General features: G+C 49.8%; 2 protein-coding genes across 8 annotated transcripts; both read right to left on the bottom strand.

Moving 5' to 3' along the window:
- Positions 1 to 103: 103 nt before the first annotated feature.
- Positions 104 to 27,201, bottom strand: CCNG2 (cyclin G2). 6 transcript variants are annotated; one of them, XM_068188247.1, is made up of 9 exons: positions 25,424 to 25,833; positions 24,344 to 24,481; positions 23,270 to 23,520; positions 23,044 to 23,122; positions 22,864 to 22,962; positions 21,558 to 21,763; positions 704 to 833; positions 469 to 552; positions 104 to 365 (listed from the first exon to the last, which is right to left on the bottom strand). In XM_068188247.1, the coding sequence occupies exons 1-8, from the start codon at positions 25,532 to 25,534 to the stop codon at positions 547 to 549; spliced, it is 1,020 nt and encodes a 339-aa protein (XP_068044348.1). In that variant the 5' UTR covers positions 25,535 to 25,833; the 3' UTR covers positions 104 to 365; positions 469 to 546. The 6 variants fall into 6 exon arrangements, with proteins under 6 accessions (XP_068044348.1, XP_068044351.1, XP_068044352.1 ...); XM_068188250.1 differs by lacking the exons at positions 104 to 365; positions 469 to 552; positions 704 to 833 and adding an exon at positions 3,484 to 3,611 and having other exon boundaries at positions 25,424 to 25,828; XM_068188251.1 differs by lacking the exons at positions 104 to 365; positions 469 to 552; positions 704 to 833; positions 25,424 to 25,833 and adding exons at positions 6,520 to 6,670; positions 26,681 to 27,201.
- Positions 2,268 to 14,412, bottom strand: LOC137472833 (interleukin-8-like). 2 transcript variants are annotated; one of them, XM_068188256.1, is made up of 4 exons: positions 14,278 to 14,412; positions 3,482 to 3,611; positions 2,885 to 2,968; positions 2,268 to 2,409 (listed from the first exon to the last, which is right to left on the bottom strand). In XM_068188256.1, exons 1-4 carry the CDS (start codon positions 14,285 to 14,287, stop codon positions 2,397 to 2,399), a joined length of 237 nt encoding a protein of 78 aa, XP_068044357.1. In that variant the 5' UTR covers positions 14,288 to 14,412; the 3' UTR covers positions 2,268 to 2,396. The 2 variants fall into 2 exon arrangements, with proteins under 2 accessions (XP_068044357.1, XP_068044356.1); XM_068188255.1 differs by lacking the exon at positions 14,278 to 14,412 and adding an exon at positions 3,928 to 4,523.
- Positions 27,202 to 27,775: the final 574 nt, after the last annotated feature.

Genomic DNA, 27,775 nt, shown 5'->3' with positions numbered 1-27,775 from the left:
ACCTCCTCAAACCTGCTGTGATTTTGGCCAAAGGCTGGTGCCCCCCATGCCTCCCACCTCAAGCCCCTGGAATGCCACATAAAGGGAGGCAAGGGACAGTGAGAGAAGGCTGCTACCTTTATTGGGCCTGCTGAGCCATACCCAAAAGGGATACCCAGTGCATGGCTAAGGGATGGGAGAGGCTGGAAGCAGGGATGGGCATTTTTAAGGGTTTAAAGGCATTAAAAGGGGCTCAGGCAGCAGCATGCTCTTCTCTGGACTGTGCTAAGGCAACAGCAGGATGGGGAAGGGAGGCAGTTTTGGGCCCAGCACATCTGGCCTGCCTCTGGTGGCAGCTTCCTCAGCGGGGAGCCTTTTTCTTCCTCCTGCCAAAAGCAGAAGGGAGAGGAATGTGTGAAGACAGCCTCCCACGGGATGCCCCGGGTCCTGCGGGGAGTCCCTGGTGCTCAGGGGGAAAAGGGAGCTTACAGGTGAGGGAGGTCCTGCAAGAGTTTCTTCATCCAAGGGGTGTCAGGATCTACGCACACCCTCTTCAGGCTCTTTAGCTTAATCCTAGAAAAAACACGGCCTTTCAGACACGCCACTTCCCCTCCTGCAGACAGCTGAGCCTGCCACCCTTCTCACAAGGAAAATGAGCACGAAACCGAAGCAGGTCAGGGAGGACGGGCAGAGCAGAGGGCGCGCACCCCCGGGAGCCACTTACACCACCTCGGGGCGCCGGCAGCTGCTCCCCACGGGCCACACCTCGATGCTGCTGTACCTCTCCGGCGGGATGAAGGTTCGGGTGCTCTTGAGGCAGCGGCAGCTCAGGTTGCCGTTGGCTTCCAGGATTGCTGGAGGGGCGCACGGCCATGGCTCACATGGCTCAGGCATCACCCCAAAACCCTCCCTGGGCAATGCATCTCCTGCCACATCCCACTAGGATCACCCACCCCAAACGCGGAAAGCCTCACAGCCCCCACAACACCCAAGGTCACTGGCAGGGGCAGGGGATGCTCACCTGTGTCCCCAGGGCAGTGGGACAGCAGCAGCACCCCCAGCAGCAGCAGGGCTGCCCGCACAGCCATGCCGGCTCCAGCCCCGGGCCCCGCAGCATCCCTCTATTTGAGCTGGGAAATAGGAGAAGTGAGGCGGCACGGGAGGCCCCGGGGTCGCCGTGGTTTTGCCCGACCCCTGTCGCTGCTGAGGCGCCGCTCGCTGAGTTAGCAACACTGTCGATAAAACGTGGCTTGGGGCTTGGCAGGGGGCCCGGCTTCCCGAAACCGGCTCTGCTTTCCCCTTCCTTTCTCCGTCGTTTCCTCCAACTTCGCTCTTAGCACACACAACTCCACCAGCCCGGAGGTTTTCTGGGGTGCTTTTCTATCCTGCACGATCAGGACTCATTTCTCCTACTACCACCTTGTCCCCCTGAAAGGCACAGCCCAGCAGTGCCCTGGTGACATTTGCTTTTGATTTTTTTTTACCCCAAAACTCTGCCAAGTGACCTCATGCCCATTCCTGACATACTTCCTTACTGGCCTGGACTGGTTTTTAAAGCCTTACAGCCACCTGTAAATCCCAGCTCCATCACTTGGATGTGGGGCACTTTGGCTGGATTGTCCCATCTCCCTACCACCAATATTGTGCCCTCAGATCACCACCAGGGGAAATAACAGGTTATGATGGGAAGGACCCCTAACAAGAGGGAACGGCTTCATAATGCCAGAGGGCAGGGTTAGATAGGATAGTGGGGAGAAATTCTTCCCTGAGAGGGTGGGGAGGCCCTGGCACAGAGAAGCTCTGGCTGCCCCTGGATTCCTGGAGGTGTCCAACACCAGGTTGGACAGGACCTGAAACAACCTCTGATAGTGGAAGACGTCCCTGCTCATGGCAGGGGGTGGGACTGGATGGGCTTTGAGGTCACTTCTAATCCAAGCTATGATTCTATGTCATACATAGCTTCAAAGCTAGGAGATCAATGGAAAATACAACAGAAAGAAAAATCCTGAATTTTATTGGGCTTGAGATTCTGGAACAGGACATGCCACACAACCCTCACACACTCTGTTGCTGAGCACTTCACATGGAAAAAGTCACAAAGTCATTCCTAAAGAAGCAGGAGCAGCCCCTGAGAGGGAACAGTTTCGCAGTCCACAGGCAACTAAATAAATGAAGGATTCATATTCACGCTGATCCAGAGACCAAGAGCAGGGGAGAACCCCCCCACGAACCTGCCCACAGGGCTGGGGCCAGCAGTGAGCCACCCTCCCCACAGCCACTGCCACCAGAGCCAGACGTGGGCCTTTCAGGAAGGGGAGGAAGAGAGGGCCAAATGAGGAGCAGCCAGGTCTGCACACCTGGGCATCATCCGCCAGCCCACCTCGGGGCTCCGGGCACCAACTTCCTTAGCAGGAAACCTATTTTTTCTTCCTGTGAAAAGCAGAAGGAGGAGAAACATGTGAACACAGAGAAAAGTGGCTCTGGGAGAGGAAGCTCCTGCCCCAGCCAAAGGAAGTCGCTGCCGTTTCCCCGGGGCGGGCATCGGTTGCCAGGATGGCCACAAACCCAGCACAGGCACGACCGGGAAGGGCAGCTTTCCCAGCATCAACACCCTACTGCACCTGCCATGAGCAGACCCTGCTCCCGCCACCTCTCCCTTCATGTTTTTTCCCCCCAAACTCTAAGTGCAGCACTTACAGTGTGTAAGCCAGCATGACCCACAGATGGGTTGTGCTGGGCTGAACGCTGCTTTGCACAGCAAAGTGTTGCCCCTCAGTGCTTTGGAAGTGGGTCCTTTGGACAACAGCAGCTCTCCTGGACCCATGAGAACTTCTCAGAACCATGGATGTGCTGGGATGCTGTCCAGGAACACCTGAGCCAAACGAGTTTCCATCCAACAACTTACGTGCTGGCAATGCGCTTCAGCAGCTTCTTCACCCAGGGGGCTTCAGGATTCACACACACCTTCCCTGAGGTTCTTAATTTAATTCTGAAATGCAAGGAGAGTTCCTGAGCATTCCTGTCCCCTCCAAAGGCAGGGATTCAAACAGTCAGAGCCAATGGGGAAGACTCGGTTTTTGCTCACAGCACCAACGATTGTAGAAAGCTGCCAGAGAGAGAAAGCCACAGCAAGGCTGGGAACAAGCAAGACTCAACACATTCCTAGGTGAAGCAGAGACTTGAAGCCCAGAACAGTGCTCAAAGACAATTTTTTCTGGAGATTTACAAATGTATCAACACTGAGCAGCTAGAAAAATCTAGGAAAATTTGTTATGGCTCATGCCGCCTCAGTGTCTGAGGAAGTGCTTCCTCCAGGCTGCAAACACCCCTGGCTCCAGCTCAAGGAAACCACGCTTTCCCCTGCTGGAGAGATTCCTTTAGGCCCTGGGGACCTGCATTTCTGCACCTTCTTTTTTTAAGCAAGTAAGCAGGCAGCATTTTTGGAAAGGTTTAGTTTCCAGCAATGCAGCAGAGAAGCGGGATGGTGGCAGCAGCCACTTACATGATCTCCGTGCGCCTGCAGCTGCTGCCCACGGGCCTTATCTCAATGCTCTCGTATTTCTTGGGACTGATGTATTCCGAGGTTGTCTTGGCACACCTACAGCTCAGGTTCCCGTTCACCTCCAGGATGGCTGAGAGAGAGAGAAGGTGGCAGCTTACAGGCTGTGCTAACAGCAATGCAGCAGCTCCAGGAGCCAAAGGGAGCTCCCTTTCCCGTGTTTTCACTGACAGCACTGCAGGGACCACGGTGAGAGGCTTCCACCTGTGCCTCTACCTCGGTTCCCTTCTCCCACATGGCTCCCTAAAGCTGAACCAGAGCCCTGCAAAAGATGGCTGTGCTTTTTCCCTGGCAAACAACAAGGCAAGCCCTCAGCTAAGCAGGAGGATCCCAAGCTCCCCAGTCGCTCTGGGCACAGGATGATGCCAGCAAAGGCACCCGGAGCTCACCTGCGTGGGCAGAGTGGGACATCACCAGCAGCAGCAGCAGCAGCCATGGGAGCAGGGGGGCTCCCATAGTCAGGGAAGGCTCAGCCCTTCCGATGCTCTGCAGGACCGGGCGCACAAACAGCCCTATTTATCAGGGAGGGTCACGCTCCCACACAGGCACAGAATTCACACCTCAGCGGTCACACCCGGCCAGCAGAGCACAGACAGAGGTGATGTCATTTCTCAGATGCTCCCCACAGCCAGCCCAGAAGCTCAGTGGTCAATATTTTTAACTAAAACCAGCCATTGAGACGCAGTGCGACATTTGGATTCCCCACACATCTCCCCCATGCCTTGTCACCCCCATCACCCTTCATTCCCTTGAGCATTTACCCCTCAGCCACAAAAAAAAGCCCAGAATGAAAGCGGAGTGCAAGCCCCTGACTAAGCAGGGGGGTTTTCAGCATACTCAGACATTTACATATTTCTTTCTTGGGGCTATATTTTCCCCACACTATTTTTGCTGCCTCTTTCATCAGCAAAAACACCTCACACTGTGCCACGGAAAAACAATCATGATCTCCCTGCTTTATGCTTGCACTCAAATATTTCCAATTTCACAATTGCCTGGGCGAGTAACTCGCCCAGGATGGCCACAGGAGCACCCTGTGCCCTTGGGTGTTTGTGGGACGGGGGCTTTGCCCTAAATAAATTCAGCAAACTCACCAGTCGGGAAGCAAAAGGGGAAGGGGATATGTGGCGAGGCATGGAGGAAGGAAGAGGGCAGAAGAAAAGAGATGTGGTTGTGTGATAATGTTGTAATTTGGAGCTTTCAAATCACATCAGCATTTTATATAGCTATTACCAAAATAGTAAATATAAAAAAAAAAGTCTTCCACTCAAACTCAAGCTACGCATCTCTCTTTGAAAATCTTGGTTTTCTTCCTCTGAGATAGGTCCAAAAGTCTTGTGAAGTGCTTGTCCAAGAGATGACTGGGGAGTTTAACACCCTGTACACCAGGGTCACAGAGAAGCCTGGGACAATTTCCATGAGCTATTCCCAAAGTCCTAAAAAGAAATGGGAAAGAATGGGTGCCTTGCTGTCACACCAGTGGAAGAGGAGATGGCCTTAAAACTGGGTTTTGTTTAACCCTTTCAGAGTTTTCAATTTCCTTGCAGAGAATTATTAGAAGGAACACAACCAAGGATAGTTTTGCTGGGTTGTGGCAGGAGTCTCTTGGAAAAAAATGATGGGAAAGGTAGCAATTTATCAGAGAGATGACTGCTCATCTATGCAAAATGCTATGGAGGCATAAAAGACATCTGAAAATCTTTCTAAAGTTCCTGACTACAAAATGATCCTGCTTTTTAGAGCTGGGAAAAAACAAATGAAAGCAACTTTCCCCAGAAAAGATGAGCTGGAGCATTCAGCTGCTCCTCTTCCAGGACTGGAGGAATCCAGCAACATTCTTGGCAGTGCTTAATGAAATTGGTAAAAGAAAAAAAAAATCCCTGGACACATGCAATGGATGGAACAATATGAGCCAGATCACGCCCCTGATTTGTGGGCAGGTATCCACCTCCTGCCTGTCCTGGAAAGAAGCAGGAACTACAAAAACATCAGCTGGATGGATTTTGAGAGGGCCTGTGAGTGGGCTGGGCAGCAGCCACGGTGCTGTGATGGATGACAATGGTGTAATTGATGAACACTGGGCTGGTTTCTCAGAAGGAAAAGCTGCAGTCGTGGCAGTGGCCGATATTTCTGCCCAACGAGTGGTAATTCTGCAAAGGGAGAAGCAGGGTGAGGATGTGAGCCGTGACTGCATTTAAGCTGACTGCTTCCTGGATGCCAGGAATTCAGAAGAGTGGCCCTAATGTAGGGATGTGTGGTGTCATTCAGGCCAGCCTCAACTGAAACACAACCAAAGCACCCTCATAGCTTCTCTGTTTTCTGCAGCAGCTGTCCCTGTGCAGGCAAGACTTTGATTTTAGTATTTTTTTATCTAATTCTTATCAGATTTTTGTAATATTTTTTACACCTGTAATACTTTTTCATCCTTCCTGTGGTACCTAAATCAGAGAGCTCCAAAAAACAGTGGTGCAAGCAGCAGCACCTAAAGGCCACATGGAAAAACTTTTCCATGTTTACCAGGATGGGCAAAAACCCAACCCTGACGTTAGTGCCGAGGAGATGCAGCTCTCCAGCCCTTCAGGGAGGATTCACAAGAGGCTGCATCACAAACATCTGTAGCAAACAAACCTCTCAAAGAGAATCACTTGAGAGAAAGTGATTTTTCAGCTTACCCCTCACTTTGCCCACAACTCACTCAGGGCTCCTTACAGGAGAGGAAAAAAAAAAAACAAACTGTGTTTGGTTTTTTTTTTTTTTTTTTTAATTATCCCCCAAAAACCCCAACTGCAGTGAATCTTCACCACTGTGGCTTGTGGTCCATCACCTGCTTCAAAGATAAAGATGCTTCCTGCCGAAACCCGAGAAACCTGAAACCCACACATATTCAGTGTCAACGTGAGAGCACCAGAATTAGCCAAAACCTAACGAAATCAGTCCAAAATTAGGTTGGGTGAACAACACATCAAGCTCACTCTTACTTGCCATTTTCAAGTGAAGATGCATGACTTGCTGCTGATGCAAGGGGACAAAATTGTGGGTTTGGCCCATTTTTGGAGACAGCAGAGTGGTGTCTTGACTCCTCTGCAAACAGGTGAGAAAACTGCTCTGGCATCTTGGAAAGCATTTGGTGAGCTAAGGGCTAAAGAAGGGAATATGGTAAGAGGGAGCTTTGAAAGGGATTGGATAAGGAAGATGGAGAAAGGCTGAGAGCAAGAACAAGAGAAATTAAAGAAGACTTTTAAGAAACATAAATCCAACATTCCTGCCTCCCCAGTTCATCTTGGGGACCTCTGGGGAGCAGCGTTCTGCTGAAGGGACAGCCATACAAAAATAGGGACCTGCAGCCCCACGGCTGGGACAGTTTCTGGGAAGTCACGGCCACCCCAGAGATGCAAATGGCATCAAGCAAGCACAGGAGAAAACCCCCAGACTTCTGTGCCAGCTCATCCCTCCTCTAGCAAAGCACCGTGGGGAACACCCTGGCACCCCCACGCTGCTCCAGAGCTCTCCGCTTGTTTCCAGCCTGAGTCACTCCAAAACGAACCCAACGCCAAGCAGAGCAGCACCGTTATTCCTCAGCGGCTCTTCTGCCTGGCACGGAGGATGTGAGGCAGGAATGGGAGGCAAGGACTTTCCCAGAAAGTGTCACCGGGGCCACGTGCCCCAGCACCCTCCCCACACATTTGCATGTGGGCACAGGAACCAGTCTAGACGCCGCAGGTGCTGCTAAGCCCGCAGGCGCCGTTGGCCATTTGCATCGGGGCGCCGTGGGACAGCGAGGGCTCAACCCTGGCCATGGAGCAAGGGGATGAGGAGGGAACCTTCATCCTGCAGCAGGAGGGAGCCAAGGAACAGCAGCTGGGGGTGTTCTAAGTGAGTTGTGTCTGGCAACTCAGCCCTGCTGCCCTTGCGTCAGCCTGGCGTTCTACACATCCCCACTGGCTGGAGGATGGCACTTCCTTCTGGGGCTAGTGAAGAAGCACTCCAGGTCAATTCACAAAACTAAAACACGCTCCTGGAAACTCCTCCAGCTACATCCAGCCCATGCTTCACGAGATGGGAAGCTTCTGCTGAGCTCAAAGGCTGCCATTGCTGGAGCTGAGTTATTCCTATTTGGGCAGCACATTCAGGCAAACACTTGGCAAGAGCCCTGGCACCAAGCTCTCCAGGAGTGTTATGGCAAAGTCTCCTCCCCTTCCCCTTGAAGTCTGACATCTTGATAAATGCAGCTACAAGTTTGGTTAGAGTTTAGTTAAGCATTCTATATTTTTCCAATTATTCATGGTTTCCATTTCAGTTGAGCCCATAATTTAGTTGTCTCCACATTACTTGCAGAATAACCCGTAACTGTTATTTCTCATAGAGCTTAACATGGCCTTGACCCATTTTCTGCTGGTTAAGTCAGAAGACAGCAGGCCATCCATGGAAAACAGTGCTTCTCGTCAACCACACACAAGGGTAAAAACACACCAGGAATGGACCCAACTCGACCATGCATCCTGGGCTTACACCCAGGGTTGTTATTTTTATTAATGTCCACTTAATGTTTTGAGGCCACTCCTCTTCTGGCCAAGTGCCTCCCCACATTTTTCCCTTGGGGAAGATGCTTCCCCCACATTTCACCCACAAGCCACCATAGCAGTAAAGATTTTTATATTAGGAAAAAACCCAACCAAGCCAAGAGCAACTGTTCTCCAGCAGCAAGTAGAAGTGCACACAGCAAGGAGGGGAAATCCAGTTCTTCACTGAGAAGGAAGCTGCAATACCAATGAAATGAGCAGCCCTCCCTTTGGAAAGCCCCTTGTCAACTTTTCTCTTGGAACCAGCATCCCTGAATCAGCACTCACACTCAGAGATGCTGCCAGAAGAGACAGAGAAACTCCAGCCCAACTTCTGCAAAGGACGTAAATCTCAGCAGCTGAAAGAATCGATACTGAAAGGAGTTGTCTTGGGCTAAAATAATCCAGCATTGCCCAGATTTGGGGGCTGAAAGAATGGTGGCTCGAGCACACAAGTCGTGCCCAGGCTGGGAGGTCACCAAGCTCCACCCTGCCAGGTGGAAACGAGGTGGGAGATGAAAGAGCAGCGCACAGGGAGAAAAGAAAGGCTCCAGGAGACACATGAAAGTGAAACCAAGAAGCACAAAGCCATAAAAACCATGAAACCCGCTTTGATCTTTACTCAGCTTTTATCTCACCTGTCACTTACCACACACACCCTGAAAACCAGTAAGGCCTAAAGACTCAAATCTGTCACAGGGCACAGCCTTGGGTTAGATACAGAACATTCCTGAAGCTGTTTGGGTATCTCCCCTCCCTTTCATACCCCACATTCCCACGGTGTTTGGGGCAGCCAGGAAGGAGCATTTCACCCGCCAGTATTGGCCATGTGGAGTACAAGGAAGGCACTTGGAAAGATGTTCCCCAACACAACCTAGGCACAACAAAATGAGGGACTTTCCTCTTGCCTGCAGGTTAGAGCTGGGGGAATGTGGGCAGCTTAAATGTGGAGGTACAAGGTTTAGACTTGCCGTGGCAGGAGGATGCTGTGTAAAAATAATTTTAAAACATACGTATATATATATACACATACATTATATATACATACATACATATATATATATGTAGATAAATAAAAGCACCACCTAGGTTCTCATTTTGCAGTGCATGCAGGCTCACAGCTGGGACCACTAGAGAGCAGCAGACACCACTGTCACGGAGAGCAGACGGGCAAGGAAAAACTGCATCTGCCCAAGCACCAGATCCCAGGCAGAGGATCACAATCCAAGCTAATTGACTGTACAGAAAAAATGAACAGGCATCTTTGTAGGTGCTACACGTGCTGCTTCAATCACAGAGGGCTTTTTTTTTTCCCCTGAAAGGCAGCTTTCAGAAGCATTTCTGAACCACCAGAACTCAGACCAGGGGAAGGACAGATGTGGCAAGAGCTGAAATCAAAGAAGGGCTTCCTCCTCTCTCAAAACTCACAGGCTGGTGCTCTTTGCTCAATTCCCAGGCAAGAGCAGTAGCAGAACTGGCTTGTCTTGATGTTCTGCAGCAAATCAGAGTGTAGGGGAGGTTTTTGGGTGGGGAGAGGCATGGAGGCATCCTGGAAATCCAGAAATGCAGGTTAGACCCCACAGACCCTGCAGCAATGTAAAGGGACCTTGAGGAAGATTGCTGCACGGATCACCCTCAAAGCTGAGGAGCACAGAGAGCTGCCTGCTTCCTCCTGCGTGGCTGGGGGACTGGACGAAATCCACATCACTCCTGCTTTCCCAATGCCAGAGACAAGTTGTTAACACATCTAGAGTTTTGCCAGAGGCACAAGGATGCAGGCTGATGTGCACATGCCTTTCCAGAGTGTGTGCCCTGGCCCTATTCCCAGCTGGAATCTGGAGGTTAAGCAATGCTAAGCTGAGACAGGAGCCTGAGACTGTTCAGTTGCACACCTGGGAACAGCTGGAAGCTGTTAAGCGCCACCCAAGTCCAGAAACACAACGGTTGGGGCTTCCCACTGGGAGCAGCTGGACAAGCAGAGCACAGGCTGCCTGCTTCTGTTGAGGGTGTGATCCCACCCTGCTCGTGGTTAAATCCTGGCAGAGCACACAGCTGGGATGTCTCCAATGAATCCCAAAGAGGAGCAACGCTGGGATCCAAGTTTAGGGGAGTGCAGAGCAAACACCTTTGCTGACTTCTCCTGGGGTTTTGTATCCCCCAGACACACTTAGACCAGCACACTAAAAGGTAACACGGGTGCCAGGCTGCAGTGCCAGAGCTCCAGAGAGGAAAGATGAAGGATGGAGAGCCTGTGCCAAGGGGTAGCATTTTCCTCAGGGCTCATGCAAGCTGCCTCCCAGGAAGCATGCAGCCCTGAAGAGTGGCAGATATAACCAGCCTGTCTGACAGTTATGTCCCAGCTACCCTGAGCCTGGTTTTTCCTGTCTGGTATGGCTGGTTATCATTCCAGCTGGAGGGGAGCGATACTGGGAAAGCCACCCCATGGGACTGGAGGGCATTCAGCTGCTCCAGAGAGCACAGAGCTTTGCAGGGAGTGTGGATAAAATGCATTTCCAAGCCAAACATCTTCAAAAGCTGGGAATTTTAATACTTGGGAAATTACAGCCAATGTAAACCAATGCTTTAAGTCTATCCCACTGTTTCAATGCTCATCCAGCCTTTGGAGGCAACTGCAATGGGCCCTCCCCAGCTGAATTCGTCATGCTAAAGGAAATTATGTTTATCTGTCCCAAATTCACATGCCTGGCAGTGAGAGACCAACAGAAACACAATAGGGTGATTCACAGTACATTTCCATCGAGCCCTGCCTCACCCAAAGTGTTGTCTCTGCTCTTGGGCCTGTGGAAGTGTTCAAAGGTCATGGTGCTAAATGCCACCGAGATATTTTTGCTACTCCAGCTGCATCAACCCCAGGACTGTGCCTGCACTGCTGCAGGCATGGAGAGGAAGGCTGCTGCATCCTGCCTTTATGCCACCAGACACCTGATGACGTGCAGGAGGTCACAGTCCCCATTGGCAGATCACCTGCCCATCACTGGCCCCGCACGGCTTCTGTGCCAGGCTCCTCCTGACACGTCCTCTCAGCCCTGCCCACCTCCCCTCTCCTCCGGACCGGGGCAATCCAGGTGAAGGTGCACATGCAATCACACCTCCGTGTCAGCTCCCGAGCCATCAGTCCCGCCTCCTCACTGGTAACGCCACAGCTATTTGCCCTACCCGGCTGATATTCCCCGGCTCTATTTCCTCAGTTTCTACACTCTTTTCTCAAGTGCTCGAGCTATCAGGGTGTTTGCATAAACAGCAGCACACTCACACCTTCCCTCCCTAGCCTCTCCTAAGGTTAGTCACCCTCCTGTCCAACCTCAAGCCCACACCTACAGAAAAAAACCCTTCTTTTGAGGCACACGTAACCAGAGTAAATTCTTGCATTTCAGGGTCACAACAGAGGCCCACTACAGCCACTTGCACATAGAATCACAGACTGCTTTGTGGTGGAAGGGACTTAAACATCATCCAGTTCCATGCTCCTGCCATGGGCAGGGACACCTTCCACTATCCCAGGTTGCTCCAGGGCCCATCCAACCTGGCTTTGGACACCTCCAAGGATGAGGTAGCCACAGCAAGTTACAAGCATTTAAAATGGAAGTAAAAATGCTGTCCTAACCCTAAACCTCTGTTCTGGAGACACTGTTTCACTGAGAAAGGCAGGCTGGTCCAAAACACAAAGGGAAAGTTTGCACGGAAGAAGCAGAATCCTGGCTCTGCTCCTTCCTCCACTCGTTCTCTCATTATCCTTCTACTTCCAGCATGACAAGACTGGTCAGGCACACAAAATCTTACACCTCTCCCCAGAAAGAACAAACCAGAAGAAACAAAGACACAAGAAACCCAAAAGGCTGTTGCTGCAAGTTCACAACAGGCTAACAACTGCTCTCCACATTCCAACTTCATTAGAGAAAACAAACCCTTCCCTTAATACCCCCCTTTTCAACCATTTCGAAAACTGCTTGGCACAGAACTCTTAACAAAGAGTGAGTATCAACTCAGCTGCTTCCTTGACAAGCTGCACTGACACCATCCAGCCTGTGTTCTTCAAAGTACTGCCTGACCACAAGAAACGCTGTGCAGAGACTGCTCCTTGCCCCTGAAACAAGGTGATGTCAAGGCACATATATATCTCTGTGAATAAACGAGTTCCTGTCCCAATTCGATAGGAGCCACCAGATAACCACAGCAAAACAATCAAAACAACTGTGTGTACTTACAGAGGGAAGTGTGACCACGTCAGTAGCTGTGAGAGGAGCAGTGTAGCAGGAGCCCTGTCACCTCTGGAGCCAGACTGTGCTTCCCAGGCCTCTCTGCTGACAAAGGTGGTCGTACTCCCCGGGGCTCCCACAAGCAGCAGGAAGCTCGCTAGAAGGGCAGCCTCTGCACCTGGGCTCAGCCAGGACCGGCCAAGCTGCCCAACTCCTCGCAGAACATTCCCACCAGAGGGCAATCTCCTTTCCCTGTGCTCCTCATCTACCTGGTGATAGGAAGCAGGTGGAAATTATTTGAACTAATGAGAAGACAAGTTAGTGATATTTTACCCCCAGAGTCCTTTCCTAGAGGCTTCTGCCATGCCTTCTCAAATGTTTTAGTAAAATCACTAAATCACTGTTGCTTTCAGAGGCACAGGAGTACCCTTTCATTTTTGCCTTGCTGCTCTCTCCCCCTCTTTGTAGCAAAGCTTTTCAGCACGTGCCAATCCCTGAAGTCAGAAAGTAGTTTAACATTAATTCGTGCCCAAAGAGCCAAAACCCCCAGGATTAACAGGCTTTCCTTTCATTCTGCTTCCACACTTCCAGTGACCCATTTTACACAGCCCTGAAGGCTGAAGGGGCTCTGCAGCCAGACTTTCCCGAGTTGTTCCTATTTCCACACAGATGCAGCTCCAAGCTTGTTTTTCTCTAACCATGATAAAGAGGATGCACCCTGCAAACAAGGTGGTTTCCCACTATTCCAGCCACTTTGGGGCAGGTTACCTGGGACAGATGCAGCCAGAAAGAGACTTCAGCAAAGTCATTACAACCCTCAGAAGGCACTGAGAAATATTCCAACTGCCCGTATTCACACCTGAAGAAAGCTGTAACCCTAACCCTCCCACAGGATTAGCCCCATTCACAGTCCCTCACTCCATCAGGGGGCTGCCAGGCCTGAGCCAGTCTCCTTCACCCACAGTGCCATAAATACCCCAGATAAACACAAAGCCTTGGTTTAAAAGAAACCCCCTGACAGGATGCACGTAGAGGCTTGTCAAGCCTCCAGTGCCCTGCTGGCTGCACTTGAAAACCTCCGTCCCAGATGATTTATCTGTCAGGGAGGCTCCTTTTCCCCAGGAGGGCATGGAAATGCCCTCATGAAGTTCAAATAAGCCATCACACTCAGGTACCTTTCCAAATGTGTTTGGAATAGCTTATTTTCAGGCCTTTAATGATAAAATCTTATACCCAGAGAATCTTTCTCTGGCTTTGGTAAGGCATAGGAAATGGCTTCTCCTAAACCCCCATTCCCTGGAAATCACGCTCCAGCCTAGATCCTCCTCTCTGCATGTACAACCAGCACTGCCAGTCAGCTCTAAAAATACTTGTGACTAGAGATAAAATGGTCAAATAGAGATCCTCCATCTCATCTTTGTGATCTTTCCTTCTATCTGTCTGCTCAAAACTTCCTCTTAAGACACAAGGTCTGGCCAATTACTCCTGGCTCAATTTACAGCAGGGTATCTCCACTTCTGAAATGGAAATCAGGACACAGGCTCAGGCTCCAGGTGCAGATTTGAATTTCAGACTTCCTCAAGTTCAGGAGCATTCTGACTTTGTTTTCATTTAGCCCACAGGAAGGCAGGACAGCTTTTCTTGCTTGTTTCCAAAAACACATTACTAAAGAGAGCTTGCTCAAGCTAACATTTGCAAAACCCAGATGTTGATTAGGTATTTTATATCCAAAGTCTTCCCTTTGGGATAACCCTAAGATGTACAAGACGTGAATTTCAGAGCTCATAAGTCTCTTCAGAAAGTAGAGCTAGATGGAGATGTGCAGTGACTGGAAACATCATCCTCTCTGCACACAGGAGGAAAATGCTGCTCCTGTCTGGCAATGCAAATAGCCTCCCTAAGTCCCCTCTGCTGGCAACTTCATCAGTCCTACTTGAGCAGTACTTTTCAAGGAATTCCATACCTGCATGCATCTTGTTGAAGGAGCAATCCCTGCTCCAACAGCAAATTCTACAACTGGACCCCAGTCTGGGTTACTGGCGGAGGTGACAGGTGACCTGCCAGCCCGGATGAGGTGCTTCCAGGATCCCACAAGGTGGCATGGCAGCTGGAGCACAGAATGGATGTGGTCCAGATTAAAGATTTATTGTGAATTGCGGTAGATAGGGACAGGCGGACGGAAGATTTCGGGATGTAACGGAAAGCAGCAGGACCCTTCCCCCCTCATCCAAGAGCCTTCCCCCTTCATCCTAAGATATGTTATCACCCCTGAAGGTATGCAGCCCCTCCTAACTCCAGTAGTTTTCCACTCCTTACTAACCCTAGTTAATCTCACCATCCCCCTCTGACGCAGTTAAGCCCCCTTGACTATATAACTCCACGAGATAAGGTAATAAACACCATTTTGACCATCCACCACATTGGTGTCTGTGCGTGTCTATGGCCCGAGTGACCCGGGCGAGGCTGGGTCGCCATGCTGTCCCTTGAAACCAGGTCGCCTGTCTTCTTAGCATAAGGCAACAGTGAATGTGTTGAAAATCTGTGGCAAAAGCCTGCCTGTGTAGCTCCCTACCTCAGCTTTTCCAGAAAAAGTGAATCCTGTATCCCTGAGTGACACAACAACAGGAGGACTAATCCAGCCCTTTCCCTGCTCTGTAGCCAAGGTGACAGCACAAGACAGAGCCTGGCAAACGACCAGGCCCAACTTGGCATGCAGGTGTGAGGGGTTTTCCAAGCTGGTGGGAAAGCAGCTTTTACTGAGCTGGGTGAATTTCCATGGCACAGACACACTCCTCCAAACACAGCCTCTTGAGGTTGGGTTTGAGGCAGGGACAAGAGGAAGGACACAAAAGTGCCTGCTGATGTCAGCCACTTGAAAAAGGACTTCGATCTCCAGGGCTGAGGACCCAACACCTCTGAGGAGCAGGACATTTCACAAAGCACTTTATCTGCCTTTTATGTAACAAGGCACACGGGACACCAGTTGAGGGATGACAGAGCACTGTCACCTACAATTGCTTATTAGAATAAGTTATTCCCTGCTGCCAGCTCAAGGAATGCTGCCAAAAGATATAAACTGATCCCAGATCAGCACTATCGAGCGCTGCCCAGTGCAGACTGAAATGCCCCACACACAGCAGCATATGAAAGATGAGCCTGGAAGGATCTGAAGGAAGAGTAACATGAAAGCTTTGACCCCAGCGAAGCAGAAAATGATTTATGAGCACAGCCAGCAGGGCTTTCACCCTCTGAGGATGCAAGGCTATAATTTATAGGAAGAGTGCAGCCCTGTGACTCCAGGTGGACCTTTTGTTCAGGGATGAATCCCAAGGGCAAGCAGAAGGCAAGGCTTCCATAGCAACTGCGGGCAAAGTCCCTTAAATAGAGTAGGACAGTCAGTGAGCTCTCCACTGCACAGTCTCTCCCCAACAAGTGTGGCAGTACTGCAGGTTTCCAGATGAACACCATTAAAATGTACACCAGTACAGCCTAAATAAGACTTCATTTAGCAGTTAAGCAAGACTTCAGCTGCTTCCCACAGAAATCCAAAGCATCCCGATTTTTTATATTGAGAATTACACACTAGTTACAGCTGCAGCAGCTGTCCAGCACTCAGCTGACTACAGAAAAAGCACTGGACACGTTGTATGCCTGTGCCTTCCTCACTGCCTGGCACAATAAAGTGGACAGGTTTTTCCCACTGGAGCAGAAATCTGTGTTTTCACAGGCACTAGGAGCCACACAGTGTCCCTGCACATGGATCAGAGGAGAACACATCATCACCTCCTTGGGGTTAAAGAAAACACACTGAAAACTAACAGGGAATCAGATAGTGCAAGAGTGAATCCCAACCTGGGCTTGGAAGACTCCAACAGCTATTCCAGTGGCAGTTGGAGGCTGTGGAGGTTACCAGTCCAAGTGCACATCCTAAGACCAGAATAAACCCAAATTCCTTCAAGGGGGCCCTGTTTTATTTCTCAGCTGATCCACACAGCTCAATGCTGCATTTACAGCACTGAGTGTGGGCCTTTTCCTGATTGCCCAGGCAGGACAGAGGTGGCAGGATTACATTTAATGGAACAATAAAAGCTGAGGAAAGCACAAGGCACCACACAGATAACCTGTGGATGCACTGTGCCAATATCTTGGGCAAAGAGCTGGCATAGACACCACACCCAGCTTCAGATCATCTGTGGCACAAACCCTCAGGCCACTGGCCTTGGCTTCTGTCATCCTGCCAGGAGAAAGCCAGGGATCACCTCCAGTACTTTTGCTCCCTAGCAGAGTTAATAATTGAGCTCTGGATGCCAAAGGCTTCCTAAATTCCTGACTCAGCCACTGCACATGACAGGACCACTATTTAGACTGCAGACATGTTTTCCGAAGTTCCTTGGAGACTCTGGATTATAAACTGCACTCTGATCTTTGAGACCTTTGACCTCCAACAACACAAAATCCTTGCAGAACAAGCCTACAGGCCCTTGCAAAACCAACAGTCTGCAAAACCCTGCTTCCCCACGGGCCCTCACACATCCCACCTTTCCACAGCAGCTCTGCCATTCCCTGGTCTGAGCTGATTTATCCTTGACAACTGAGCACTACAGCAAGGAGCTATTCCTGGCTTTGTTCTACAAGGGGAACAAAGGAAGCAAGAGGCTCAGGAATACACAGAAGCTCAAAGAGGAAGTGTGGAACAGAGGAACGATCTGCCTTTGCCTTCCTAGGTCCAGGACAAAATTTTCCTAGACCACAGGCTACTCTTCTTCTTCTTCTTGACTTTGCTGGGTGGAAACAAAGCCAATGCTGAGCGCTCTGGAAATCCCATCACAAACGTTTCCTCCATTTAGGTGTTTAACCGTGTTCACATCTCTGATGAAGAACCTACTTGCCACGGCCAAAAAAAAACCCACCAGCACTCTTTGAAGGAGAAATTAAATGCTTCATTAATTCAAAAATGGTTGAGACTGTAAATCAGAACCAGAATGTACAGGTCTAGAGGCAAGATTGCTAATAATTCATGAGTGAAATGCTGTGTTTATGCAACACTAAGGATGAGATTTTAATTGCTTATTACTCTAATTGATTTCATTCAGTTGTTATGGCAACTTTCTGCTTTCAGGAGATGTACTAGACCAGCCACAGGCTTAGGCCACAAAGCATAGCCATGTGACACCCCACAGCTGCAACACATACTTTAAGATAAATAATACTATATATGTGCCAAGCATTTACTGATTCCATTTTGCTGAGCTTCAAAGCCCTGACAGCCAAGTGGGATCACAAGAATAACTCAGTCACCTGTTAGTCCAAGCAAAGAGATGGCCTGAGACCATTCAGTTCCACTCTTCTTTAGTGTATGCTGCTCTAAATTCACAGAGTACTCTAAGCTCTGACAGGAATATCCTTCTTATTCCATCAGGAAAAAAAAAAGGGGAGCTGTTGAAGACCAGGGTCTGAACACACTGATTTATTCTGAACACTTTATTGCTGCGTGTCACTTGTCATATGTCATCAAGTGGTGGGGAAGTCAAGTTTCCTGTTAAAAAGGCCATTAGTATAATTATTTAATTATGGAATGTCAACTCACCAGGAACAGAAGTGCTTCTACTACAGATCCCTTGAGGCCCAGTCCAGCCAGAGGAGAGCAGTAGGATGACATTTCAAGATGCTCTCAGAAACCTGTGTGAACTTTCAGCATTATGCTTGCAAAAGGTTCAGCAGCACAGGAAGTAACATCCCAGAAACTGGACACAGCTAGGAGTTGTTTCAGAGGATGGCTTCCCCACAAAACCACTGCCTTTCAGCCCCCTCAGCCCCCACCCAAACCAGTCTTACTGACAGAGCAGTTATGAAAATGAGCACGCATTTAAACCCCCCCTGACTGCAAGCCTTCCAAGTTCCACCACGTGGTATGGGCAAGCCCCAAACAGCATTTAAAAGCCATGCACACCTCTGCTATTACAAACAAACCAACCACCAAAATCCCCGTTCTTTGGGGGAAGCCAAGCAAACCTCCTCGGGGGGGATCCGCAGCCACCTGACCTGGCAGAATCAAAGCTGAGCCTGCATCATTCCAACCACAGTAGTGAGCCCTACAACATTCTCCCAAGCCTTTCTGAGGAACAGACTTGAAAGGGGCTGGATGGCACACCTCAAGCTTCATGAAACCTCTCAAGTTGTGCAAGCCCAGGGCACAGCCCATAGCTTTCCACCTTGCCCCGAGCTCACCCACGCGGCGCACGTGCTCCGGCCGACTCCCGAGTCAGGAGGGTGCCGCGCTGAGGCGGCCAATGCGAGCACCTCGGAAGGGGCAGCTGAAGGTGTTCCATGTTCCAAGCACTGGCAGCAGACAGCAGCAGCCTCTGCTCTGCCAGCTCCAAGCCAGGCCCTGGCAGGAGCAGCCTCAGCTCCTTGTGGGCTCTCAGAGGTCTGTGGGAGTTGGCAGCCAGAAGGGATTTGCACACAGGACACAAGCTCCAGTGTGCCTTTGATGAGCTGCTGCAAGTGTTCTGGACTGACAAGATGCAGACATGTCCCGAGGCCAGGTTTCACCACCAACAACAGCAGCAAGGACAATTCCTGCAGAACTCAAGAGGAATCCAGCTGGAATGACCCTTAACCCCTAGCAGGAGCTCTGGATGTGCAAACATGCCAAGCACGTTGCTCACAATGAGCACAGCATACCTCACCCCAGCTTCTCACGCTGGCAGGAGCAAAGCTGAGGTGAGATGCCCATCCAGTACTGTGCAGTCTCCCCTTCTTCTTGCCACAACTCCTGGAAAAACTGGAACCCAGCTGTGGGATCACACACCCTGCACAGCACAAAAGAAAAAAGGAAGCCAAAAGCTTCAAGGAACCGACTGCCATTCACAGCAGGTAACAAATACAGCACTTGGTTTATTTTTGATCTCAACTGAAACAGGACTCAGTAGGTTCCTTACCCAAGCACTCCTGAAGTGAGCAGAGACTTGCAGCAAGAAGTCTTCAGAGGTACAGTATTTGTATCATACAGAGTACACAATAAATTACTATCTACATGCCACAGACCTACAAAAAGTTACATACAATGTAAAAAAATACAGTATTTTCTGCTCATTTTTTTGTTTTAAGTTTTTTTTCTGTACATTTTTTTTAATTTACATTTTCATATACACTTTTTGTAAACTTTTGTGTGTTTTTAGAAAACTGAAACCACGTAACAGTTATGGACTCACAGCATCACTCTAACCTTTCTAAAGCAACGCTGGCACCTACCAAACAGCTTTCAGCTTGTTTGCTCCTTCATTTCTACTTTGGCACCACCACATCTCACACCGTTACTCTGAGCTACTTTAGTCTCCTTTAGCCATGTCTTCACCAGGGAGAAACACAATTAGACTGGAATTTGTGCTTTGATAACAAAGTTCAAAAGGAAAAACATTACATCAACTACTTCACCATCACATTTACCTGATATTTTACTGCATAATTTCAACTTCTCCTGCACTAACTGCTTTACATCAGCATGCAAACAAGTCTGATTATGACTCAATCAATAACATGAATATACTGAAAAACAACTACAAGGGTTAAATACTCAAAGGAATGTAGACTTAGCAAGGTTTACCAAGTTAAGAAGTCTAAGCTAATAGCATGGATTGACATGTTAAGATTTGAAACACACTGAAGTATACAATATGAATTTCAATGTAAACACATCTGTACTAAAGAAAACATGGAATAACTCCTGGCCACACAATTTATACTATCTCAAAGTGAAAACTATATTGACTAGAAACCTCCTGCTTACCACACATACTCCTGGTGTGAAATAGGGATCCCTGAAGTTTATAAAAGCCAAGCTTCAAAAATTGCTACTTGGAGTACACAACTCAAGACCCTGCTGAAAAGGAAAAGCAGTTTCAGTGTTGGGACCTTTGGAGAGTATATCATTCCAGCCTGGCACTATGTACACACATACATGCTCCACGTAACCCACCCAGCCACGTGGATCTAATCCCAGAACACTAAGGAGTGGAGGTGCCCTCGAGAGGGACTGCAGTCCAAATTCCTGCTCCAAGCAGGGTCAACACTGAAATCAAGCCAAACTTGGGATTCTGTCATGTGGAATCCTGAGAACATCCCAGGACAACAACTGCACAGCTCCTCTTGAGCCTCTCTCCCTTGCTTGACGGAACCCATGGAGCAAGTTTCTTCCATTAACCAAGTGCTTCCCATTTAAGTCTCAGGAAAGCTGCTCACTCTTGCTCCATGCTTCTCAGGCAAGACCCTGAAATCAACTCAGGTGTTGAGCTGCTGAGGGTTTTGGACCACCAGGTACAGAACTACATTCATGGCTGTTGACAACAGAACTGTACAACAATTTTTTTTTTTTTTTTTTTTTTTTTTTTGCTGATCTGGGGACCTGAAAGATTTTTTTTTAATTCCTTAAAATTACAACAACAACAAAAAAAAAAAAAAAAAACAAGGCAGGCATCCAAAGCATTGATATACCACAGCAAGTTTTGCCTTAATACAGTTTACAGATAACCACCTCATTTATTATTGCCAAAAGACTCTATGGTGCATTCAAAACTTCAGCCTAATACAATCCAGACTCGGTGCTAAGACCGACAGCTGAGAGTTTGCCACTTGGGTTTAGGTTTGAGTTCAAAGAAGAAGGTGCCTTCCAGATCACTCGGAGGAGAACTGCTAAGGCTTTCTTCCCCGCTGCTCATATCTTCACAGGAGTCTTCACTAGAAGGAACAGTGGGAAAGGTAATTTTAACAAAGCACAACCCTTTCAAGGTGGCAAAGTACTCCTCAATCCTGGGGCTTCTCGCACACTTTGCTGCTGCCAGTAGCAACATCCCGCATCTAAATGCTCCTCAGCCTAAAGCTCCTTAAGGCTCCTAAAGCTGGAATCCTATCAAGGCACAATTCTCCTGATACCAACAACATCCTACCAATCAAGAAGCCACTTTTCCAGACAGCAAGCATGAATTCCTTCAGGAGACTGAAAACCTTTGCAAGTCTTCCTTAAAACCAACAGTGCCTCCCCCTACCTGGCCAAGTACCTCTGAACACCACAATGACAGTTCCCCCTTCACTCCATGTGCTGAAGGCATATTCCAAGCAATATTCTCAGAGCTAGCACTTTTCCCCCCCAAGTAGCAGCAATTAAGCCATAGTTATACAGAGCTGCCATGACCACTAGAGGAAAAGGAGAATTCCCAACAAATTAAGCAGCCAAGTGCTACCAACCTCTCACTTCCATTGAAACATCCACCCTCCGGGATCGTTGGCAGCTCAGGAACACTGTAGTAACTGTTTTGTAGGTTTTGGGCTGTACGCCTCGAAACAATCCAAACTAGTTTTTTGTGATCAGGCTTGCAGCATTCAGGAGAAGAATAATCTGCCAGGCATTTAGAGACCAGTTCCCTCCAGTACAGTAGGTCACTATCACTTATCTGAAAAAAAACCACCAAAAACCCCAGAAGTTAGTCCATAACACAAAGGCTCTAAGGGTAACTCCTCCCTCCATTTTACCTTATTGGGAAAGACCTGGAGAAAACATCAGGACAAGACAGAAGTGAGTCATAACTATGACATCTTTGTCAAAGTTGCTTTTAAAGGTGAACTACCAACTCCTACACACCTTCCAAACAAGTCCCTGTTCAAGGCGGAGTTAGGTTGACAGTTTGCCTGTCAGTCCTTGTTACCATTTTCTTTATCGCTTCCAAAGGAGAAATGAAACAAAGGTTATTCTATTTTAAAATGGAATAAAACTTTTTTAAAATTCCATTTTCAAATGGAAGTTTTTTAAACTGCTTTAAAATAGAAGAAAAAACTTTAAACCACCACTTTCAAATAGAATAATACTGTACTTTAAGGAACTACTTCCATTCCTTAAACTGAGGTCATTCAATCTGACTGTAAGCTGCTTCTAGGCCACAAATGGAGGCAGCATACAGCTAGAGACCATGAATCCTATTTTAGCTCATAGGATATCCTGAGCTGGAAGGGATGCACAAACATCCAAAAATCATGGAGTGCAACTCCTACCCCTGCATAGGACAATCCAACCCATTCCACCCTGTACCCAAGGGCATTGTCCAAATGCTCCTTGAGCTGTGCCAGGCTCTTGCTGTGCCTATTCCCTAGGGAGTCTGTTCAGTGCCTGACCTCCATCTGGGGGAAGAACCTTTTCCTGATATCCAGCCTAACCCTCCCCTGACACAGCTCCAGCTGTTCCCTCACGTTTAATTATTCAGGCAAAAGGAACAACCAGCCCAGCAGGCCCAGAACAGACTGGAAGTTTCTGCAGACCACACAGCCAGAGCTGTACATGTTCAATCAGCTGCCTGTTAAAGCGTGCATTGTATACGCACGGGGTCAGCAGTTCCTCTGATTTTATACATTTAAGCTTATTTTTTAACTGCTCCTTTCAGCCAAACAGAACCTGTAAGGACACATTTGGGGACGCATTTAAGGGACCCCTAAATGTAACATCACCCATCATTAGCATCAGTCCAAACCACTGGAAAAACAATCCAGTGAAAATACGCACCTTTGAATGCTTCTGAACACGCAGAAGGATCTCCAATAGCTCAACAGATTTCAGCATCTGAACTTCCAGAGTGAGAAGGCACAAGGCCAGGACAGATGGCTAAAAGGACCAGAAAACAGCATTCAGCACCACAGCCATCACAAACCTACTCAGCAGCTACAAACAACTGCTTCTACTCACTTTTGCTTTAGAGAAGACTAGACGGCAGTTGCAAGCTTTTAGCTGTGCTTCCAACTTGTCCAGATTCAATACTTCTTTCCTGTGAGACATCCAAGAGAAGAAGGGTCTGCATGAACAAGCATTCCCTCGCCAGGAAGCAAAAACTGAGGAGCTGCCTCCTCTACAGCCAAGGCTGCAATCACTTCAGAGGGGATTAAAAGGGGCTCAGCAAACACCACCAACTCACCTTTCTGAGGTATGACAGAGCAAAATATTATGGTACAAGTGCAAGAAGGTTAAGGCAGTAGTAGCTTTAAATTCAAAGTGCAACTTTTCTGAAATTATCTTTTCCATCCGTTTCAGGTCGGACACAGTGCATTTACATTGGCTGATCCGGATGATCTCATGAGCAGATGGGATATTGCATTCCTCCTCCACGACACGGGCGGCCAGCTGGATGCAGCAAACTCCAATGCAAGACAAATGCTTCGGTTTCACCTAAAAACCAGAGCAAGCGCCGTGAACGCACCCCCCCAGCAACACTGGGCTTTAGCACCAACGTGTTTGGAATACCCACAGCTCTAAGACCTGCTGATCTCCACCAAATCTGGTGTCAGCCACCTCCTACACCTCCCCCAGCCATAAGCAGCTCTGTCACTTCAGCTGGAGCAAACCCCTGCTGGCAGAGCCCACAAGGCAGCACCGAGCCGCTGGGGCTGAGGAAGTGAAGTCCCACAGCTGAGCAGCCTCTCCTCAGGTTGCTCCCCACCAGGACGCAAATAAATCGTGGTGGGAACTGCAATTCCCCACTCCTCCGAGCAGCAGTGCTCGCTCACAGCCCACACAAATCCAGTCTGAGCCTGTTCCGGGCAGTCCCATCCCTCCACAGCTTGTTCCTGCCCCTGCTCTTCTCCCCCCTCTGCCATTGTGTATTTTGTACCACCTCAAGGCCAGTCAGACCAGAGAACTGACGCAACTTCGTTTTTTCTGCTGATCTAATAATGAGGAACTGGTTTTGGTCCAAGCTTCCTGCCTTTAAGCAACACAAACACGATAAAAACAACCAGGAAATGATCACTAGGTGTCGGTCCCAAGGCTAAGCTAGGCTTTAGCAGAGTACCCAGAGACAGCCTCTAACGCTTATTAGTTTGTTTCCCTTAACTCCTCCTTTCTCAGATGTCTACATGGTGATGGTTACAGATTTATGAGAGGAAGTAAATCAAGCTGCTACTTGTCTTTAGAGGTAAAAGGAACTGCACTCAACTCCAGGTTCACAAAGGAGACCTCAGAGCTGCTGCTGAATCCACAGCCACACTTATACCTTCATAAGAGCCAAGAATCTGTCCAGAATGTTGACAGCCAAAACAAACGTTTCAGTTGCAAATCCAAAGAAGTTGGTCAGACTCCAAAGATCTTCCACCTTGGCATTCCTTTGTCTTGGACACAGAGTGTTTTCATTCTATAGCAAGAGAGGCAAAGTCAGAATTATTCTGTGGCAGCAGCAATCGCCATGCCTCAATCCCTAAATCGTCTTTTATTTAGATCAAACAGAAGCAATTTCTTTCCTTAAATACTTGATTTCACTTGAATTGGAATGAAAATAAATTTAGACACTTAGGACTCAAATCACTCCCACGGTTCAGAGATTACAGCCAGGTCCTGAGTCTCACTGGTGCAACAGCCAGCACAACCACATTTTCTACTCTCCACTTGCTTCTTTTAAGACACATTTAAGACTTACTTAAGTTGCCAACCGCAGGTATACACAGTGACTCCTGACCTTAGAAATGATCACACAGCTCTCTGCCTTGCATGTCAATATTTAAGCAACAGCTCTGCTTTCACAACGAACAAGCAGACTTATCACAGGATTTTTTTTTTTTGTTAAATATTAAGGCGCTTCCCAAAGAACTCACAAGCTCCCGAAGGCACATAATAAGCCTGCCCCGAACTCAGTAAGGAACTTTGGTCGTGAACGTGGCGATGTTTATGGTCTATTTACATTTTGCTACTCAGCACTGAGCGGTTCTGGGTTCATTTCCCAAACAGCACCAATGAAAAGCCGGTGCTTCCCCTGTTTGTTACATCCCACCTCCCCTGCAGCGGCAGGAAGCTTCCCCGACGGAAACAATACACAACCTCTGGCTCCTGTGCTCACTCTAAGTTTAAACAATAAATACTAAACGCCTAGATATTTTGCTTGCCCTGCAGGTCACAGTAGGATACGGTAACGTTAATATCTACAGACGAATATAGAATTAAAACAAAAGGCAAGCGGCGCATACAGAGAAAAAAATTAACTTTCCGCAGTTAACGCGCTTTAAATTCCATAGCCAGAATTTTCTCTTAAATGTCTGAAATTTTCTTTCTGCCCTGGGAGCCCCCCGACGCCCTCACCCACCTCGGCGGCGCTCTCGATGAGGCTGAGTCCCTTCTCGCGGGGCTGGAACCGCCCCTCCATCTCCAGATGGAGGTTCAGCTGCTTGAAAAGCCACAGCGCCTCGCTGCTCATCTTCCCTTCGCCTCTCTCCCCTCCGCAGCAGGGAAACAAAGGGGCCCCGCAAGCCGGGGCCGAGGGGACACCGGGCCCCCCCCGCGGCCCGCACCGCTCGGGGAGGGGGAGGCGAGCCCGGCTCCCGTCACCGCGCGGACGGGGGTGGGCTCGGCCGCTGACCCCGCATCCAGGCAGGGCGGCCTGGACCCCCGCGGGGAGTCACGGCACTATCACGGCACCATCCCCAGTCTGTCCCCCTCCGCCCCGACCCCGGCCCCGCTCCAAGATGGCGGCGCCGCGTCCCCGCCCACGGCTTCTGTTGTCCCGCGCGGAGCGATCCCCGCCGGTGAGGCGGCACACGGAAGTCAAATAGTCCACCCCTCACTCACGCGACCCGACGGTGCCCCTACTGGTCCCCGAGGACCGGGCACGGCGCGGCCGGCCCGCGGAGCTCCAGCTCAGCGGGGAGCGGAGCGGCACCGCGCTGCTGCGGCGGAGCGGGGAGGCCGCGCGGAGGGACACGGCGCGGGACGCATCACGCCTTTAAAGGGACGCCAGAGGCGCCTCATCCGTTTTGAAAAGACCGCCCAAACCCTTCCGCGCTCGGATTGGCCCGCGCTTCCCAGCCGCTGATTGGCCGGCGGCGCCGCTCTCTCCGCCTCTTTCCCCGCCTCGCGGGGGGCGTGTTGTTTACCGGCGGCGATTGGCCACCGACCGAGGCAGGGTCTGTTCTGATTGGCCAGGCGAGTTCTGCCTCCGCCCCGCCCAGTGCTCCGAGCCCTGGCAACGGTGACGAGCCCGCGCGCGCGCGCCCTGAGGCGATGGTGGAGGGGTGGCGGCGCTGACCCTCAGTGCCGCAGCGCTCCCGTGTCCCCACACCGCCTGTCCCGCAGCGCTCCCGTGTCCCCACACCGCCGGTCTCACTCCCCTCCCGTGTCCCCACACCGCCGGTCTCACTCCCCTCCCGTGTCCCCACACCGCCTGTCCCGCAGCGCTCCCGTGTCCCCACACCGCCTCTCCCTCAGCCCTCCCGTGTCCCCACACCGCCGGTTTCACTCCCCTCCCGTGTCCCCACACCGCCTGTCCCGCAGCGCTCCCGTGTCCCCACACCTCCTGTCCCTCAGCGCTGCCGTGTCCCGATACATGATAAAGATGAACGCTGACCTGACTGGTGCAGCCTGAGGATGCTCAGCCCCCGTCGGTCAAAATCTCTGTGTATGTCTGTGGGACTGTCCTCATGCTGTTCCTTGAGGGTTCCAAAACCCTGTCTGGATTTACAACCCCTCCGTGTCCTACTACAGACCGAGAGATTTAGGTGCAGCCCAGCGTTGCAGTGGTTTTGGGATGTGCACTTCCAAACTTCCCTTCCTGTGGAATGAATCGAAGGTCCAATGGGTCAGGAAGGAGGTGGTGGATCAACCCCCCAAGTCAAAGGCTGCATCCAAGGGCTTCTCAGCTTAATGGAGCCCTCAGGACCAGATAAAACAAAATAAATCATTGTCTTGAGGATTTGTGGGGCTGTTCCAACGTGCTCCTGGACAAACACAAAGGGATAAATGTCAGGGCAGAAACCCAAACTGCAGCGATTGAATGTGTGTACACACTGCAGACAAAAGTCTGGGGAGGTGGCTCTGGCAGATTAATGCCGGCTTTGACCTGGTGAGGTTCCACAGCTTCAACAAACAGAAAATGTTTATGAAATGTCACAGGCTGGAAAAGTAAATCCGCCTTCTCCACCGAGCCATCATCCGTGCTGCGCTCTGCCAAGCTCTATTTCGAGGCACAGTCCCTGTGTGCAATGCCAGTGATGACGGCCTCAAGTTTATTCTGCTGCCAAGGGCTCCGAGATTGCGGAAACACGCATGACTTTTCCTCGGGGTGTTCCTGATGTGGGCCGCAGTTCCCGTAGGGACCAGCAGATACACCTGACCGTCCCTCCCATCACGCAGTGAATGAACCAGCATGCTGACTGATTTCTGGGGAGGATAAAAGCTGCTTTAGACGTGGACCTGCTCCAGTTTGAAATGGAACTGACTTCCAACCAGCTCCATGCAGTGACATCATTCAGGTAATTCAGGTATTCAAATCCCCTTTGCAGACGCTCCCTTCTCTTCCCAACATTCCAAAGTGTATTTTGCTATCACAGAGAAAGAGTAGGGATGTTCTTCCTCCTGTAGGAGAGCACGTAGTGGAACACATGATCCAGTTTACCTAAAAGGACAAAAAGGGGTCATTTTGTAAGCACAGAGCATGACAGTT

Source organism: Anomalospiza imberbis, chromosome 4 (genome assembly GCF_031753505.1).
Source record: "Anomalospiza imberbis isolate Cuckoo-Finch-1a 21T00152 chromosome 4, ASM3175350v1, whole genome shotgun sequence".
Taxonomy (NCBI): domain Eukaryota; kingdom Metazoa; phylum Chordata; class Aves; order Passeriformes; family Viduidae; genus Anomalospiza; species Anomalospiza imberbis.
This window is presented reverse-complemented; position numbering and strand designations above follow the sequence as displayed.